This window comes from Scedosporium apiospermum (genome assembly GCF_000732125.1).
Source record: "Scedosporium apiospermum strain IHEM 14462 chromosome Unknown SEQ_SAPIO_0087, whole genome shotgun sequence".
Taxonomy (NCBI): Eukaryota; Fungi; Ascomycota; class Sordariomycetes; order Microascales; family Microascaceae; genus Scedosporium; species Scedosporium apiospermum.
The window spans coordinates 124,876-143,915 of record NW_015971788.1 but is presented as its reverse complement, the minus strand read 5'-3'; the positions used below and the strand labels follow the sequence as shown (position 1 = coordinate 143,915).

Below are 19,040 nucleotides of genomic sequence, written 5' to 3'. Positions count from 1 at the left end.
CCTTCCTCCCGCATTCAACGGCGGAGGCTACAATAATTGTCGAAGATGTCTAGATAGAGAGCTACTTATAAAAGGATGATCCATCCTGGGCCCCTGGGTATTTCATTATATCCTGGTCATGAGCATCAGCATGAAGACAAAAGACTGATTCAGGGTTGCGTTGGGGGCGGAGACTACAAGCAAATTCTGGCGGATCTAAGTGGGGAATCGTCCCTTTCTTCTTCTCCTGCAGAAACTTATAAGAGGAGTTGGACGAATGTCGAGGAATGTCGAGTGTACAGGAGAGAAGGTCGAAGTGAACGAACGTACGCAATTTCTTCCACTGAAGAGAAAAACAACAACAAAAAGACGAATCAAAAAGAACCAGGGCCGGGTTTTCCAGAGTGCCGAAGTTGATCCAATCAAATCGACTCATCTGCCACAACATTCCACATTCCCCAGGATTTATCAACAAGACAGTGTAAGGCAAGCAATGGCTGAGATTGAGGCTCTTCCCCGCGTACCTGAAGATGTTACTGCAGAATGGCTCTGTCCCAAGATAGGCCTTAAGAAGGCTACCATCGCAAATAAGGGGCTCGTCGCGGGCACAGCCACCTTGGTCCTCATGACTGTCACGCCGGAAGAAATTGAGGGCGACGGTGACGACGACAGCGCCGACAAGAAGCCACTAGATCTCTGCGTCAAGGGAGGCTTCAACCCAACCATGCTGTCACAATTCCCCTTCGTCCTGTCCCTCTATTCACGCGAGGTCGACTTCTACAACAATGTGGCTCCCAAGGTCCCCCACTTGAGCCTGCCGCGGAAGCTCTGGGCCCACAAGAACACTGAGAATGCCGTCGTGGTTATGGAAGACATTGCTGCCACGAATGGCTTCGTTTTTGCCGACCCCGTCGACACTTGGCCGGTCGACCGCGTCAAACTCGTGGTCGAGCAGTTCGCCGCCCTCCACGCTGCCACCTGGGGAACCCAGGCGGCTGACGCACCCTGGTTGGACAAGCACTACGAGGCGTCAGTTCTGGGGCTGTGCGCCATGTGGGACGCTATCGTGCTGGCCGACGACCGGCCGCCGGTACCCGAGTACATGAAGGACCAGCGGCGGATGACGGCCGCTATCGAGAAGTGGTTTGCCACGCGGAACCCGAAGTTCCAGTGCATCCTGCACGGCGACGCTCATCTCGGCAACACGGCGTGGTCGGACAAGACCAAGACGCCAATCGTTGTCGACTGGCAGATCATCCACCTAGGATCGAACTTCACCGACATTGCCTACTTTGTCATGACCGCCCTGACGGTCGAAGACCGCCGAGAGCATGAGATGACTATCCTGGACCACTATCTCGAGAAGTTGCACGAATTCGGCGGGCCGAAGCTGTCGAGAGAGGATCCTGAAGTGATGGAGGAGTATCGCAAATCTTTGATGGCCGGATACTCCTGGGTCCTCTGCCCTTACACCATGCAGAAGAAGGAACGAGTGTGGGCTATTGTCTCGCGTTTAGTGCCGGCCATGGAGGATCACGACCCGGTTTCGCTCTTGGAGAGAGAGTAGGATGGATGGCTGAATCTAGCTTCATAGGGGTTGCTTCTTTTCCAGAAACCTAATGATACCGTCCAATTTTGTTCCCAAATAACGAGTAGGGAGTTGTTTGGAGTTGCTATTAATACTAGCTATCGCGGACTAGGTTATATGAAAGCTTAATATATTCGTCCTACCTAAGTCGTAGAGACAGTTGGCCGGAACTGTTTCTTTCTTTGACTCTTAAAAACTAGCTATCCAACTTCAGAGTCAGCCCGCGGATGCGTCCGTTAGAATACCTCAGTACTTTGCATTTGATGAGGATATGTGATATGTGAGTATCAAATGCTACTCCGATGGCTAAATGATGCCTCTCGTCGGTTGCATCTTCATCTCTAGAGAAGATATCCGATGACGCTCCGGTTGACGGAGCTGCCCAAGAGGATCATGGCACGCCAGAACTCCAGCCCCGAGAGTAACTCTAGGATTGAGATTACCAGTTCTCGAGTTCCTGCGGAAAATGGTAATAGTCTTTATTAATCATACGTCAGTTTCTTCTCGACCTTGACTGTGGTAGAAGGCAATAAAATCAGCGAACATCATGGCCCGAGATTTCGTTCCGTGAAATGTAGCGTACTCATCGGCATTGCTGGCAAACACACAACATCAGTTCGCGTCCAAGATTTATAGCAAAGCTGAAGGCCGTAAAATGCGAAGAAAGTTAAGAAGCACTTTACGAAATATTATGGGCGTATGGGGGCGGTGATATCTGCAGTATTACCACCTTGGGCGCAGTTTGGTATCCATGCCATAGATTTCTGTATCGGGAGTAATAGACCTTTAGGATCCGGCCACATTGATCATATTACTACCAAGCCGTACTTGATTACGTTATAACTTACTATCCGCCTGATGCGTCTGATAGCTCTTTACCGGAAAGAAAGTATTTGGTGTCGCTGACGCTTGATGTCGAACTCGAAGCCTGCAAGTAAGCCCAATGACATCTCAAGAGATGGTAACACAACCGCAGCTCCCAGCACCTGTATGTTCGAATTTGTCAGAGTGGCAAAACAATAGAACTCTAGGTGCGCTATGTGTTCTTTTCGTTTCAGCGGGTCACGCGTCGCGCGTCGCGTCGGCGTCTTCCCTCCTCCATCTCCAGTCGACTCGCGATCTCACTTCACCGAAAAACATCTTCACTACATGCCAACGTCTCGTATTTAACCCATCCAATCGCTGCTATGGAGGGCAAAGAAACAGGCTCCGTCCAAGGTTCCCAGGGATCTTCGATTCATTCTTGCCCTCTATGCCCATCGATACTCGTGGAGATGGACAGTTCGAATCGAGTGTCCCAGGGATACCGAAGTTTCGGATTCCGATTTGCGAGACACCATGGGCTAGCAGGTTGCGAATTTTTCTCCAACAGGTTCAAGCACCTAGATCCAAACACTACCCTAGACATCGAAGAGACAATCCTTCATGTTGTCGGAATCAACGAAAAGGACGGTTACTTTTGGATCCATTGCTGGTGGGTAGATGACGATGGGACATATTACGGACGAGACGAAATTGACGACGGCGTGACCATGGTGATGACGCCTGCGGGCAAGTATAAGGGATGCTCTACGGCCAGGAATAGCATACTGACATTTAGAATAGACCATGTCGCCGCCAAACACATCACCAAAGGGCGACTACCTCAGGTCGAGACATTGTGCCAAGACAATATTCAGATGCTGAGAGATTGGTTCAAAACTTGTCGAAGGGACCATCCGCACTGCCAGCGCATTCGGCAATCTCTAACCCTCGACAACTTCCCTCGATACCTCCTTGACATTTCAACATCGAGAGACGGTCGAGTCCGCTTAATTGAGACTAGGGACGCTTCTAAAGTCATTCCTTACGCTGCTCTAAGTTACTGTTGGGGGGACGATAGAAAGACAACGCGCCGACAGAAGACCTTGAAACAAAACATACAGGATAGACTAAAAGGGTTTCCTCTTGAGGACCTTCCAAGTACCCTTCGTGATGCTGTCCAAGTCTGTCAAATACTTAGGCTGAAATACCTATGGATTGATGCGGTCTGCATAGTCCAGGACGGCGATGACTTGGGGAGTGAGATGCGAGAGATGGTCCAGGCGCACAGCGCAGCTTCCCTTGTGATTAGCGCAGCCAGGGCATCCCACGCAGATGAAGGCTTTTTGGGACGCCGAATTCAGGACTACGAACAATATCTGCTCCCAATTTGTTTTCAGTTTCCAGACGGCAGCACAGAGATTGGTCAAGTCAGAGTAACTCAGCATATCTTGCATGACAAGTTAGAGCCTATTGACATCAGGGGCTGGACACTGCAAGAGCACGACGCCGCTGTGAGGCTTGTGCGTTTCGAGTCTGAGGAACTTGTGTGGAGATGTCCGACGACGAGTAAAAACGAGAGTGATATCCGGAAGTGCACCCCCAGATTCTTTGACGCTCAGAGTAAGGACGGCCGCTTCAGATATTTCTTGGACCTAGTTGAAAAGTACTCGCGCCGCGAGACGACCAAGGTAAACGACCGGCTAAACGCGTTCGAAAGCTGTGCGATGAAGATAATCGAGATGATGAAATTGAGTTCGGATGACTATCAAGCTGGCCTCTTAAAACCAGACCTTCGCAGGCAACTTCTATGGAGCTGCGACCACGACCATCCGCGACGGCTGTCGGAGGATCCCGGGTCCTTCCCCTCCTGGACATGGGCTAGTGCGGATCTACCAGTCCTGTGGAATAACCAAGGCGAGATTCTGCAGGACCTTGACTGGGGAGATTTTACCTGTGAGGTCGAGAACTGCACGGCTGACCTGCTAGATCCAGACCGTCCTTTCGGCAGTGTCACTGGCGGTTGCTTGACCGTACGGGCATATGCCCCCGACGCCCTTTGGACGGGCACATGCCTTGTAGAACTGCCAAAGTTCGTACGCCGGAGCCCTCGACTGAGACAGGATGGATCGGGATATCAGAAGACGAAGACAAGCAGCTTCTCATCCAGAGAAGGGGTTAAATCCCGAAGTCACTCCAGACTGCAGGCGGGATCTCCCGGAGCTCAAACTCTGCCTTTCCATCCAATCTGGGATACGCCACAGCCTCCACCGCGCCAGGTTGTCAAGTGTTTGGAGATTCGGTCAGGTGAAGGAAATATAGGTCACGCGTACGGGATCGTGCTTGTGTTTGCAGATAAGGCTGCGTCTCCCGAGGCGTATCAATCTGTAGGAGAGGGTCCGTTTAAGCGAATCGGATATTTCAAGTTCATTCACCCTACTAAGGACGGGGTCTTTCCTCGGAAGATTACTTACAATTGGCTGCATCAAGCTAAGAAAGAGAGGGTGTATATCATCTAGGCTGATTTTTCTTTCCCTTTTCTTTGCTTTTTTTTTTTTTTTTTTTTTTTTTTTTTTTCTTTTTTTTTTTTTTTCTTGGGTGATTTTGCACAGGCAGGGAGTTGGATTTGGCGACACCAGATTCCCCAATTTGATGGTTTTACCGATAGTTGTAGCAAAATTTGTCAAATGGGAGGAGGATCTAATTTCTGTCGTGGTTTAAATAGCGTGGCATCAAATACCATAACTCATGAGTGTATGCGTGTTAAGGCAGGATTAAGTGCGGGAGTGCCGATCCAGCCAGCCACCTGAGCGTGCCAACTCAGCTTTCTATATTAGAGCAGATGTCCACTCCTGCGATGCTGTTAACATGGCGGTACCGTCCATGAGTGCAATGTTGTCCAGCTGCCCGGGAAGTACTAAGAGGATTTCGTGATTAGGCCAACCGAGCACTTTAAACATCCAGGACGTGTACACATAGATAGGGGCGACTCTTCGAAGATGTAGTCTCTGTTCGGAGAGCCGCTCGTCATAACCAACTAGACGGCCACCCAATTTCACATGATCTCGACTATAGAATGTGGCTTCTACAATGTTTGGATCCAGGCCAATGTGGTGTTGATAGTTGATATCACCACCAATATACGCTAGGTTGCAATAGCTGCATTCCCTAGTACTGCCTATTGCTCAAATCGAGTCTCGACGGCATGTAACGACTTTCTACCAGTGCATTGTGAGGCTTTGCATTACGGTCCTCGACATTCTTCTCCCGATATCGATAAGACCCTATGCATATCAGGCGAGAGTCGATATCCTGGTTTCCACCACACTCGCGATTTGCCCGATTGAGGCAACAAACAGGGTTCACCTCTGCGTTTAACTCTCTGACTGAATGCAGCATCTGATGCAAAGAAAGAGCGGGGAATATTCGGTTGTTGGCGAACGGAGGCTATAATGCTAGCCCTCCCTATCGAGACGGGCCGGGAGCAAATATGCCGATGATCCCGCCTAGACCGCATTAGGCTCGGAGGTCCAGCGGCCTCAAATTGCTTCCTTTTCAACTAGATCGGCCTAAAGGATGTAGGAAAGCGGAAAGTTTCAACAGCTCCTTGGCGTTGCCTGTTCTCAGGGAAATGTCATTCTCTAGGTACATCGTGATGCTGCGTTCTTGCTCTAACAACATCAGGAAACATCCTACACGTCGGTGTTGCGTCCACCACCTCGGGCTGGGCTAGGAGCAACAATACTCGGAGGGCAGAATGCACTGCTTCCGCAGCGGGTTGCCGAGCTTTGCATTTGAACAGACACGGCCTAGCCCAACACTATATAACTTGGATGTGGCATGATTGAGGTCGTGCATCGGGATTATTAGTATCGGAGAAGTGTCGAGATTACATATTAATACTAGACAAATATTGGCAGTTGATGCTCGCCACTACGTCTGTCGCCTCAACTCCCGATGGCCATCTGATTGACACTTGACCACTTGCATTGCAGCATGCTTCGTGGCAATAATATTTGAGCACTTTCCACTCTCAAATACTATATTCTACTTGTACTCTCCAGACCCCACACAGATACCGAATTTGCTCCAAGCCCCCGCGGGTCTCTTCCCCCTCCCTTCCTCTACAAAGTGCTATTAATGTTGTTGATTGTTTAAAGAAACGATCAGCAGGGCTCTAAACGGGGCGTAGGGGAGAAATGCCGTTAAACGAGCGAATAAGCCCTCCCATTGATATCATAGCCGGCGCGCCTGAAGTCGTCTTGATCTCTCCCCACAAAAACTGACCAGCCGCTGACCGCGGCATTCCGCCGATTGGTGAAGAAGCCCCATCTCGAGAGTAGCCTGGTTCATTTTTAACTTGGATGCACTCTACCATAAGTAGTGCTCTCTACATGGGAAACTCGAGAGTGGGATGGCATTAAACAGAGCGAGGGGGAGAGATGTGTGTTTATGTGAGAGAAAGTAAAACTAGGGAGATAGAAGAAAAGGAAGAAAGGAAAATTCTCCGTACTTGCTCGGCAATATGAAAAGCCAAAGAGGGAGCTAGGGTACTTGCCGGACAGATCTCCAGTAGTTCGTCTCCGCACACGACGGTTCTCCAACATATGCTCACGGAACCCAGCGGCCAAGTTCATTTCGACCATCAAACCCGCTTCTGCCGTGGAGCCAGGGCTGTTCACGCGACTAAATTGACGGGTCTTTGATGAGTTTCCCCACAAATATTGTCAAAACAGGGAATTATTATTAAAGATAACAGCACCCATGCCTCGTGGCTGGGAGCGGAGCTCTAGTGGTTGACTATTTTGTTTGAGAGGAGCGTCCTTGGATTTCACCAAGTTCGCCGTCCAAGTCATCGTGAAAGCCGAACTGCCAACATGGGCTCATGGAGAGCTCTATGGCTGCCCCTCGCGGGAGCTCTGCTCTTTGGCAACGCCAATGCCGCCGTCTTTTCCTTTGAATCCACCGATGTCCCCATGACTTACATGGTGGAGTTTGTCAATGACTATGTATTGCGCCCTTCATCCCCCCCTTCTTTGCGCGTGTCTTTTTGCCCAAAACTACGATTAGAAATTGTAGTAGAGCATCTAAAGAGAGGAAAGAAGAAAACAAAAACCAAAACCAAAAAAAGAAAAGAAATGCGTATTCGGGTGCCTTTCTAGGACATTGGATTCTAACGTCATGATTTATTCTATTAGGACGTCGGATCCTTTTACGCGAAGCTCGGAGAGGAGAACATCCCCGCTACATCGAGGTTGAACCTGACCTACTCTCTCTTCAAAGGCGCCTCCTTCCAGCTTGGGGAGGGCTCCAGCAAGGGCAGCGTACCGAACCGAATTGCGAAGCTTCCGATGGTCAAGAAGATTTGGCCTGTGCAAGTCGGCCGCATTCCAGACGACGAGCTCGGTTGGGACACCGGATATATCGGTGCTCTAGGTCCTACCATCCAACGGCGCCAGGATGGCGGGGGCGCACCGGATGTCACGGACGTTTTCGCCCCCCATGTTATGACCCAGGTTGACAAGCTAAGGGCGGCCGGTATAACGGGCAAGGGCATCAAGATTGGCATGGTGGACACCGGCGTGGATTACAAACACCCAGCTCTGGGTGGATGCTTCGGCGAGGGCTGCCTTGTTGCGTACGGCAAAGACTTTGTCGGCGACAACTACGATGAGAACGCCCTCAAGGTCCCGGAGCCCGACGATGACCCTTGGGACCACTGCAATGGCCACGGCACCCATATTGCGGGTATCATAGCGGCGCGTGAAAATGAGTTGGGATTCACCGGTGTAGCTCCGGGTGTGACGCTTGGTTCATATCGGGTTTCTAGCTGCCGTGGTTATGTCCATACGGATCTCTACGTCGCCGGTTTCAACCAGGCCTTTGAAGATAAGAACGACATTATCACAACCTCGACGATATTCCCATCCGAGTGGTCCGAGGATGCCGTTGCTGTCGTGTGTGAGCGAATCTCTAAAGCCGGAATTCCTTGCATTGCCCCCATTGGAAACGCTGGCCTCAACGGCCTCTTCTCCACCGGAAGCCCTGCCGTTGGCCACGGTGTGACGGCCGTTGCCAGTGTTACTAACCTAGACCTACCCATGGTTATGAAGAAAGCCATGTACACTACCGAAGACGGTAAGGACCATTCTTTTGGCTTCTACCCGGGTCGGTTCGGGGATTACAAGACCATCACCAAGGACTTGTGGCTCCTCGATGATGATGCGACAGTAGCCAGCGACTGCACTAAACTTGCAGGAGATGTCCCCGACCTTTCGAAGTACATCGTCCTAGCTAGCATGGAAGGGTGCACCCCGGAGCAAAAGGCTGCCATGATTATGGAATATGCGTGGGTGGGAAACAGAAACCTCCTGTTCTATAGCAGCAATTTCACGTAAGGAGAAGTCACGAGGCCTAGCCTCCCATCCCCAGAGATAAATTCCGCCCAGCTAACTTCGAGAAAACCTAGGACGGTGGAGCTTAATGTTTACCCCAAAGCCGTCGACGGGCTAGGGATGGTGACTCAGGACCAGGGCAAAGACTGGGTCGAGAGGTTGAAGGCCGGAGAGACTGTCACCGCACACATGACAGCAGTTGGCGCCGCCGAGAACATTATCATCAGCGCCACAAATGACGCCAGTCGCGGATATCTCCAGATGTCGTCTTCATGGGGCCTCGGGCTGGAATTGGACATCAAGCCGCAATTTGCTGCCCCCGGAGGTAATATCCTTTCGACCTATCTGACGAACAGAGGAAATTACACTGTCATGTCTGGGACTTCAATGGCCAGTCCATTCATTGCCGGTGTCTATGCTCTGATCGCCGAAGCTCGGGGCACTCTCGACCCCGACGAAATCAGAAATGTTCTCGCCTCGACCGCCAATCCTAACTTATGGTGGGACGGCAAAGGCCTGCATGATATTCTCGCGCCGGTGGCGCAGCAGGGTGCCGGTCTGGTCCAGGCCTACGATGCCGCCTTTGTAAAAACGCTCATCAACACCGCAGGTATTTCCTTCAACGACACTGACAATTTCGTCCCGGAAGCCAACTTTACGATCCAAAACACGAGTGATGAAGAAGTGAAGTATGCTCTGAGCCACGTCAAGGCCGCCACGGTGTACGCCTATAACGAAAACAGCACTCAACTTGCGCCGTTCCCCAACCCAACTGTGGATGAAGCAGCGACTCTGGACTTTTCCGAGGACAGTGTTACGATCCCTGCTGGGGGATCGGCCAATATCGTTGTCACTCCTACACCACCGCAGGGAGTTGACCCATCTCGGTTTGCTATGTATAGTGGTTATATCGCCATCAACGGTACCAATGGCGAGAATCTATCGATCCCCTATATTGGACTTGTCGGAAGCATGCGTAATGTTAAAATCTTCGATTTGAACCCAAACAACACATTCCTTCAATATTGGGATGCTGGGCACCGGTTGACACCGCTCCCGGCCAACACTACGTACACATTCCCCAAACCAGCGGGCGAGCCGAATTCAAACCCGGACCGTCTATTGCCGTACGTCTCGGCCATGTTCAACCGCCCTGCTGGCACGGCAGCCCTCTACGTCTATGTCGCGGCACTTGACGATACCACTACACTCAAGACAACGGAATTCAAGGGATCCCAGGTGGTAGGTTTGGTTCCTGGGTACCCTCAAGAGTTTGTTCCACACGGAAAGGCCGAGATCGCCTTTACTGGCATGCTGGCAGATGGGACCGTTGTACCTCCGGGAAGATACCAGTTCGTCTTTAAGGCTCTGAAGATTTTGGGAAATCGGGAGAACGATGATGACTGGGAGACGGTGACTCTTGGCCCCTTTACACTTGAGTATGGCGAGGCGACGCTTTTGCCGGTTGATGATGGATTCCCGCTTCCGATTGACTTTGGGAAATGAGTTCTCGGGTGGATGGGGACAGGATGCATTAGAGACTGAGCACATTCAGGCTTTTGTACATATGAGTATGCCGTATATTTTTCTTCATTTTCTTGGAATACTTCGGACTTCTACCACTGCATGTCTCTTTCGTGGAATCGTAACCTACCAAGGCGTAGTATCTCCCGAAAAAATGACAGATACGTGTGATTCAGTGAACTTGTCTCTTGAGACTATGCTTCATCTGTATGTCATGTCTCCTCGGCAATGTTGCACATAGTCACGTTGGCATCCTGCACAAACCTTGTTGAAGCTATATTCTCTTCCGTGCCTGTCCCGGATCCCTCACTCATCCCTTTGGAAGCAGAGGGCCCACTTTTCGTCTTGTTCAGGCTCTGGCCAGAATCTAAAGTATTATTTCTACTAATTATTTAGCCAAATAAGAACCCCGAGCCGCGAGGTTGGTTCTTCCCTATTATACTTCCCCACCACACGCTGAAATCATTCCTTCTCATATCCTTCTGCGTCCAAATCTCTTGTAAGAGCTCTAGAGTTTCCACAAACATAGTATACCTGCAATTTCGATACCATTCTTCGCAATATTCCTTCACAAAGTTCCTCGAATACAAATCCATCGATTCCGAGCCGGCTAAGAAGACGGGGAAAAGGAGTTGCTTCGGCAGCGCTGCCACAGACCTACACGATCGAACGCTGTCCAAAAGGAGTCTCGAAAGAGATGTAACTTCCGGTAGCCTGGCGTTGCTAGTTCTGTCCCATTTGAGGACACGGGCAATGTACAACAAAAGAGCGTACTTCCAGGCGTTGCTGGCGTGGTAATAGTCGTGCCAACTGTGAATCATTTCGTCACTGTCCACGATGTCGTCGGCCATGGATTGGGGACTAAGCTCTCCCACGGTGTACTCCCGAATGGTTTGTTCCAGCTCATATACCCTCTTGGTGTCGAATCTTGCGTGTTTCATTTTGGAGACTTGTTCTTTTTCGCTCGCCAATAATATCAATTCTCCGAAATATTGAAACAGCTCCTTTGGCACTCCACATAGGGCGTGAATATCCCAAGATGGGTCATCCTCGCACGAAATTGCGGCATCGAGGTACGAGGACGGAAAAACGGAATCGGTGCGAGATAGTAGAGCGATAATACAATCCCACCTACAACTCGCCGTCAGCATTACATATTTTGATCAAGGTAGATTATATACTAACCAAACGAACATGCCCAGCCGCGCCCGGCAACGAGGCGAGGACACTACGGCATCGATTCCACCGATAGATTCAATCTTGTGATATGCGTCTGTCAAGCGCGCATTCCACGGACCAGCGGAAGAAATAAGTGTCTATTAAAATTTAGAATATGTTGAATCCGATGATCTTCATGCGGTATTATCGGCCGACTTACATCCAAGGCGAAGAGTACTAGCATGCTATCTAGTATCGACTTCTTAGAGTGTTTCGGAGCTGACTGCAGAGCCGCAGTATAAAGTTCCGTCGCAGATTTCTTGTATGTCACTACTTGTTGAGCAAGATCTTCTTCTTGAGGAGCATCGTTCATGCGGCTGACATGCTGAATCGAGATTGCAAGCACAGCGTGCGCCAAATACAGCGCGCCTTCCGTCTTGCAACGAAAGGGGTTTGAATGAAAGTCAAAGGTTAAAGGAAGAGTACAAAGTTCGGTATCATCTGGGAGGCCCTAATGTCAGCGATGATGAGTGACAGAGAATTAGTACAGGCTACTTACAGAACGCGAGCAATTGTGGCGCTCCCATGGCTGGTAGTGACGATATCGGCGGGGGGCAGATGGGCGGGGACCCGATATGTAACGAAAGGGGTCCGCTAATGCTGCTTTGCCACATAGAGTGAGGAGGTACTGATAATGACAACGTGCTGTCATCGACACTGAAGAAATCCCCGATGAGGGATGAATCAAGGTCGCCAAATATTGTCTCGAATGGGTCAGGGTCGCAAATATCCGCTGATGCCAAAGCAGATTCATGGCAGGAGTCCGCAATAGGTAGCAAGGATGGTTGTTCGGTCTCGGTGGGACTCGGCTCATTTGGTTGCTGTATGTCCCTGCTCTCTTCCATAATAAGCCTCGATTGTCTAGCGGCGGTCTTGTGAGCGGTCCGAGTCTTCGGGCTCTTTGGCGCCTGCTTTCGCTTTCTCTGAGGCCTCCCTGGCTTAAACACAAATGTGTGGTTCGTCGGGGTAATAGACTCCCATTCTTGACTCGAAGGCTTGATGCTCAGGGACCGACCCTTTTGCTTCCCCCTCGACGTGACACCGCTAAGCCACTGCAGCTCTCGCGGATACCCCTGGCATAGCTCTGAGGCCTGGGAGCAGGTGTCGCAGCGATGTCGAGATCTATCACAGGGCCGGCATGACGCGGAGCAATTGAAGCAATCCACGGCTTCTTGACGTCTGGGGATCGGTGTGAGGAAGTCCATCTCGTATTAACAGTAAGCAGATTGCTAGTATGCAAGTTCTCGTATCAGCTTCGCAGTGAGAGGAGATCAAGGTGAGAATGGACCAAAGCTGTGGGCAAACACCGTTAACAGCGTCCGTCCGTTCCGGGTTAGAGTTGAAGATTGCGAATCCACGTGTTCACCTCACGCAGATAAGGTCTTCCTTCTTCATTTGTTGTTACGGCTGGAGCTATTAATCCACTACTTCCTGTGCCCCCACTTCCCCGCATTTTGTTGTCCAATTGGAGATATAATTGCACCGATCCCAGAACTTGGAACCGGGATGAAGAACGGACCCGCCTTCGTTTCCAGAAATACCCCACTTCACGAGGTTGGCATTCAAGCATATTCAATTAGGAGGAACACCCTGTCATTCCCTCAACTGTTTCCTGCCAGAAGGCAAGGCAGGTGGGCAATTCGAGTCCCCATTCAGATTTAGCTAGGATAAATAATCATTCTCTTAGATACTTAGTTTAGAACTATATATCCCGGCCATTTGAGATATGGCGATAAAAGCGACACTCTTTACCGTCCTTGGCTTAGCTGGCCTTTCTCCCAGGCTTCTTCTCCAAGTTCTGCGTTCAGAGCAGCACGCCGCCTCTCATTCATCAACTCGAGATTGATTTTGGGCCCTGTGAATTTGCCCTTCTTCGTGGTGAACCAAATTATTACAACAATGGAAAGGAGGCCAACGAGGACAACGGAAACGTAACTCATGTTCTCGGGCGTCACAGGTCTAAAGACTGGGAAGCAATAGAGCACATCCAAAAAGACCACCCAGGCGACGGAGATGACATTGACGACAACGCCGAATTTACCAAGGCTGAAATAGCGCTCAGGCAGGACTTCGTCGCGGTTTCGGCAGAGCAGGATGGCTTGCGGAATAACGCACGAAGTCTGAAGAAACAGGATAGTAGTGTTAACCATGGCGGAAAATGCTGTTGTCGAACCCAGGAATATTAAACCGTAAATCTATATCGCACGAGTCTCGTTAATCAACGAGGCTCACGTCACCGATCTTGGGTATAGCCACCTACCGTAACGCAGGTTCCAGTGAGGAGCATTGAATTAGCCGGCATGTTGAAGACCGGGTGTACGACTTTCCAGAGCCCAGAAAACGGCATGGCTCCGTCTCGAGATATGGCCCAAATTGTTCGAGAAGCAGTCGTGCCTATTCCTCATCTCGTTAGAATACCAAGTTTCACGTACAGCTGGAGTTAATGTCAACTTGCCAACAGCTACTACACAGCCAAACATGCAAAAGGCGAAGAAGCCCAACAAAATTGACGCAGCAACATATGAGCCTGTTCCCTGGTAGTAGATTTCCATCAGAGGCATATCCGCGCTCAGGACAGCAGGAAGGTCTTTAATGGAGTAGATCAACGACGCTGCGAAGGGAAACGCCGTAAGTAGTCCCATGACCAGCGGCATCATGATAACTTTCGGTACGTGCTTGGAAGGGTTCGCGATCTCTTCGCAGAGATGAGCGCCACAGTCGCTACCCATGTAGCCGAATACCGCGTTGCCAACGGCGAGCAAGAACGTGAACCCTTCATTTGACCAGCCGCTCTGGGAGGTGGTATCCGTGAACATGAAGGACGGTGACGCATGGTTGTTTCGAGCAACAACAAATAGCGTAATCATGGTAGAACCAAGAGTTAAGACAGCCAGAACAAAGATGAGCTGGCTGTAGTAAGGGAGCAGCCTGGAACCCAGAATATTCATGGCCACAGACAGCCAAATCACACCAACGTATAGCAAGTACAGTTGCCAGCGTTGAGTTTCGAACGAATACCAGACCGAGGCTATTTGCATTATCATCGACGCAACGAAATTGGACACTGAGCCGATCGCCAGCCACCAGCCGAGGATACTCATCCATCCATTTCTATATGCATCAGCCAGGCTGTTAGAAGTTTTCGATTCATCTTATGCCATATCCTCCGGACTTACATGTACGACGCAAATGGCTTGTACTTCTCGCTCGCCACCATGAAAGACCAGTAGTACTGTGCCCCTGCCACGGGATAGGCAGAAGCCAACTCTGCCATTCCGGCAGAGACTATCAGGGTCATGACGCCGGCTACCAGCAGAGACCATAGAGCGCCAGCGCCCGAGGCTTCGGCCAGGCCAATGCCAATTGACGCTCCGGACCCGAGCCAGGTGCAGGTCAGGGTGAATGAGAGAGCGCCGAGAGACCAGATGGAAAACTGGCGGGGCATGGCTTGGGTATAGCCAGCGGCCTCGAGCTCGAGGACATCGATTTTGGCGGTGTTATCGGAGGAGCTACGTTGCGTCATGACTCATGAATAAAAAGTGTCTTGAAGGATTGGAAATGCAAAGAACATAGAGGAAGAGAAAATTCGATGTGCTGTATTCTCCTTATAGATACTCATGATGCTGGTTCCATTTCAGTCCCTCCTTGGCCACTCTAGAAGTAATATTGGTTTAGCAATATCGAGATAAGGGAGTGAGGGTGTAGATGACCCCTCCCCTGAATCCCAGGATCGCCTCAAACAAGATGTCACGAACCCGCTTTTCCGATTATCCTAGATAGGAAAATCCAAACAGATGAGGTTTGGCTTAGCTCCTCTTCTTCAGTCTACGTCCATTTTGGGATAAGCTCTAGGCACCATTTCAGGTCAACCCCACATTCCAACCCACCCAAAAAGAGCATCACCACTTCGTCAACGTGATTAGCCATCAGGATTAGGGTTAGAACGATCAGGACCTATTAACCGCAACGTCAGACCTGATCATCTGGTAGCAAGGGTGTGCAGTATTACCTATTCGGGCAATTGGCTAGTGAGGAGGCTTGAGAGGCGAGCGAGGGCAGATACACTTACGAAGTAGTAGAAGCCATGATTTCAGGAGAGACTGAAATGTCGCTCTATGTGGGTGATTGGTATCGAGGAAGTGTGTAGCTGTGAGATGTTGAATTTCCTGGGGATTAAAGCCCAAATCGCTTGCCTAAGGTTGCATAATTTCTTAAAATCGTCACTATTTGCAGATAAGCTTAAGGGCAATGAGTGCAAAGAGCCATGGTATTCGACCAGCGGCTGGCCGAAGCCATGAACATACAAAACGAGACGATAACAAAAGCCACCACATACACAATAATTCAGAAAGAAAATACTGCATTCACTATATACTCTGTTGGTCTTCTTCACAAGTGAGAATCTCGTCCAGTCCAACCAGCATCTTCAGCAATAATCTCAGCCGCACGTTCGCCAACCGCCAATACCGTCAGCATCAGATTCACCGTGATCATACTAGGAAAGACGCCGGCATCGGCGATTCGAAGATTCTTGATACCCCGGACCTTGAGCCGTGGATCTACCACAGCCATAGGATCCTTGTCGACGTCACCCATCTTAGTCGTGCAAGCTGGGTGGTAGATAGTATGGGAGGCTGCACGAGCATACTTGTTCAAATCCTCGTCAGAAGTAACGTTCGGGCCTGGAGCGATCTCTCGCTTGATCCAACTCTTGAAAGGCTGCGTTTCGGCCATCTTCCTGGATGCTTTAATACCCGCAACGAGAAGCTCCGCATCGTAGCCAGCAGGGTCCTCAAAGTATTTAAAGTCGAGCGCTGGCTTCTCGTTGGGATCGTTCGACTTCAAGTAGAGTCGCCCGCTTGTTTGCGGACGCAAAAGAACGGGCAAGATGCAGAACGGACGCTTTGGTCTTTCGTAGCCGAGTCGAGTGGTTTCATCGCACCAGTCAAGCTGCCACATATGCAGCTCAAGATCCGGGACGTTTCCGTCGTCGCCGGCCCAGTTGTACGGCTTGTGGCGGAGAAACGCAAGGACGTCCGAGTGCGTAGCTGTTTGACTTGGGACGTCTCTGTGAAGGTCAAAAACGACGAAGGTGCATGGGTGATCCTGTAGGTTTTCTCCTACGCCTGGGATGTCCTTGACAACGGGAACGTTAACGGACTCTAGCTGCTTCCTGGGGCCCAGTCCTGAGAGAAGCATGAGTCGAGGAGTATCAATGGATCCAGCACAGAGAATAATCTCCGTCGAAGCATGAACGGTGTGTTTCGTTCCATCTCGGGTAGTGACATCAACGCTGACAGCGACATCCCCTCGCACATTCACACGGGAGACCCAAGCATTGGTCAGAATAACCAAGTTTGGCCGCTCCTCCTCTCCTCGTAGAATAGGGTGAATGTAGGCGACACTAGCACTACTACGCCAGCCGTTATCCGGATTATAAGAGAGCGGAGTCCAGCCAACCGCCTGGGTCAACCCCGCCGAGGAAGAGATGGCGTTATTCAGATTGCTGACGTAGGGCAGGCCGAGAGCACGATGGGCGGATAGGATCCAGTCCTTGCTCAACTGGTTTTGATCTTGGGGGTGAGCTCGTGGACGAGTTGCAACTCGAAGACGGCGTTGCACTCGCTGGAACATATCAAACGACCAGCCCTTACAGCCCAGTTTTTCCCAGGTGTAAGCATCGTACTCCGGCGTACGAAATGAAACCATGTCATTGTGGCTCGAACACCCTCCAAGGATTTTGGCTCGAGACTGGATAATATGGCTGTTCCCTGTGATAACAAACGAGTCAGTACCAATGTGTAAGAAAATGATAGTCAGAAACACGAACCCATCGGCTGCTGAACGGACGGATATCTCATGTCCAATTCCGTTCCCAACATTTGGACACGGTCCTTGAGGACCAGTGCGCGACTATCTCCAACATCGCTTGGCCCGCCTTCGATGACGAGAATTCGCTTTTGAGGTAAGTATCCGGAAAGACGACTGGCAATCACACAGCCAGCTGTACCACCTCCGACGATAATGTAATCGAAACGGGCGGCGTCGCCAGTGGGAAGGTTGTCCGAAATACTCATAGTGGGATAAGGGAAGCAAGTCTGAGAAACAGAGTTGGCAGGGCAAGTGATAATATCAGAAATGAAGCTAGTCCAATACAGGCCGGACACACAGAAACAGTATGTGTGTTGAACTTGGATTGACGAGACACTCATTAATGCATTTTAAGGGACGGTGGTGGCCATGCCGTCTGCCAATTTCATTTTCCTAATTAGGAAAATAAAGAGTGGGCGGACCCGGCTCTTCAGCTTTCGGTGCCGGACGACCGAGAGGAACCCCGCCAAGCGGTAGAGGCGCTGTATTCTCCAGGGATCATTATATTTGCCAAATAAGGTATTAGCATAGCCAGCCATAGATTTAGTAAGACCCGTAACAGGTCGTCGAAGTTACTGTTTTTGACAGACACAGCAGTGTCACGAGACACCGCACAGCGACTCGCACGCTTCGGAGTCTGTCTCGTGTTTGAGTTTTGCGACCCGGAGCAGGGGAGAGTAGGTCGCTTCTAGAATAGGAAAATACAAACGAAAGGAAAAAAAAAAAAGAAAAGAAAAGAAAGAGAAAAAAAAATCAATCAGTCGGTATATCTGCACTAGCCCGGAATCGAACCGGGGGCTAGTCGAAGCTGCACGTTAGGTGGCAACGACCAATTTTACCACTAAACCACTAGTGCCTTGTTTTATTGCATAGCGACCTCGTCGATGAGGATAATCATTGGCAGCGGTCCCCGCTCCGGGCGTGAGACTTCGTAGTTGTGCAGCTGCGGAGTTGTGGTCCATCCCGGGCAGAGTCATTGTGGTCAACTGACCGAACAACGAGAAATGGAATAAAGTATTTTCTCTCTGTCAAGATGCGGTACGGGTCGTAGTAGCCGGATTCGTTTCCAGTAGTCGAGGATGCTACACTATTTCGTTAATCTAAGGGAGGAAGAAGAATGAGAGGGGGAAGAGAGAGGGAGAATCAAAGACTAGACAGCATCCTTTCAAATATGGTAAAAATCAACGATTGAGATAATGAAGAAGTATTCCTGATGATCTATATAATACACCCTGGTAATCCTTTCAAGAAGACGCTGGTAGTCTCTCGACTCTTCTCATCCCTCACAGGTCCCTTCTCCCCAGACCTGCCCGAGTAGCATCATCATCCCACCTTCTTGAATCATTATTTGATTTGAAGTCACTTCCGCCGTAACCTCGAATATGAGCAACATGGACGGCCCCCAAAACACTCAGCTGCCGGGGAACCCTCCTCGGATTCCTGTCGAGCCAATCACTGGGGAGCCCAAGGCGTTGGACCAGCCATGGAAAGCTTTCGTTCACGAAATCAAAAAGGAGGCGATCGCGAAGGGTTCAACGATCACTCTCTCGCAGGCTAGGTACGTGCGTGTGGCCTCAACATCAACTGATGACACACAAATCATCTCTTCCATACCAGCCGCCCCTCTTGACATACCACCCCCTTCCGAGGACGTCGTTAACTTT

The 19,040-nt window shown here is 50.4% G+C and overlaps 3 protein-coding genes and 1 pseudogene across 3 annotated transcripts; 2 read left to right on the top strand and 2 right to left on the bottom strand.

Moving 5' to 3' along the window:
• Positions 1-472: 472 nt before the first annotated feature.
• Positions 473-1,546, top strand: SAPIO_CDS2765 (annotated as a pseudogene; the record flags this gene model as incomplete).
• A 5,699-nt stretch (positions 1,547-7,245) lies between these two features.
• Positions 7,246-10,269, top strand: SAPIO_CDS2764 (Uncharacterized protein; the record flags this gene model as incomplete). The annotated part of the gene is made up of 3 exons (XM_016785704.1): positions 7,246-7,356; positions 7,567-8,762; positions 8,838-10,269. 3 exons carry the CDS (start codon positions 7,246-7,248, stop codon positions 10,267-10,269), a joined length of 2,739 nt encoding a protein of 912 aa, XP_016644486.1.
• Positions 10,270-13,253: 2,984 nt separating this feature from the next.
• Positions 13,254-15,591, bottom strand: SAPIO_CDS2763 (uncharacterized protein; the record flags this gene model as incomplete). Its single annotated transcript, XM_016785703.1, has 5 exons — positions 13,254-13,625; positions 13,938-14,616; positions 14,682-15,014; positions 15,121-15,159; positions 15,575-15,591. The coding sequence occupies 5 exons, from the start codon at positions 15,589-15,591 to the stop codon at positions 13,254-13,256; spliced, it is 1,440 nt and encodes a 479-aa protein (XP_016644485.1).
• Positions 15,592-15,894: 303 nt separating this feature from the next.
• Positions 15,895-17,582, bottom strand: SAPIO_CDS2762 (Choline oxidase; the record flags this gene model as incomplete). The annotated part of the gene is made up of 2 exons (XM_016785702.1): positions 15,895-17,276; positions 17,336-17,582. The coding sequence occupies 2 exons, from the start codon at positions 17,580-17,582 to the stop codon at positions 15,895-15,897; spliced, it is 1,629 nt and encodes a 542-aa protein (XP_016644484.1).
• Between the last annotated feature and the right edge of the window lie 1,458 nt (positions 17,583-19,040).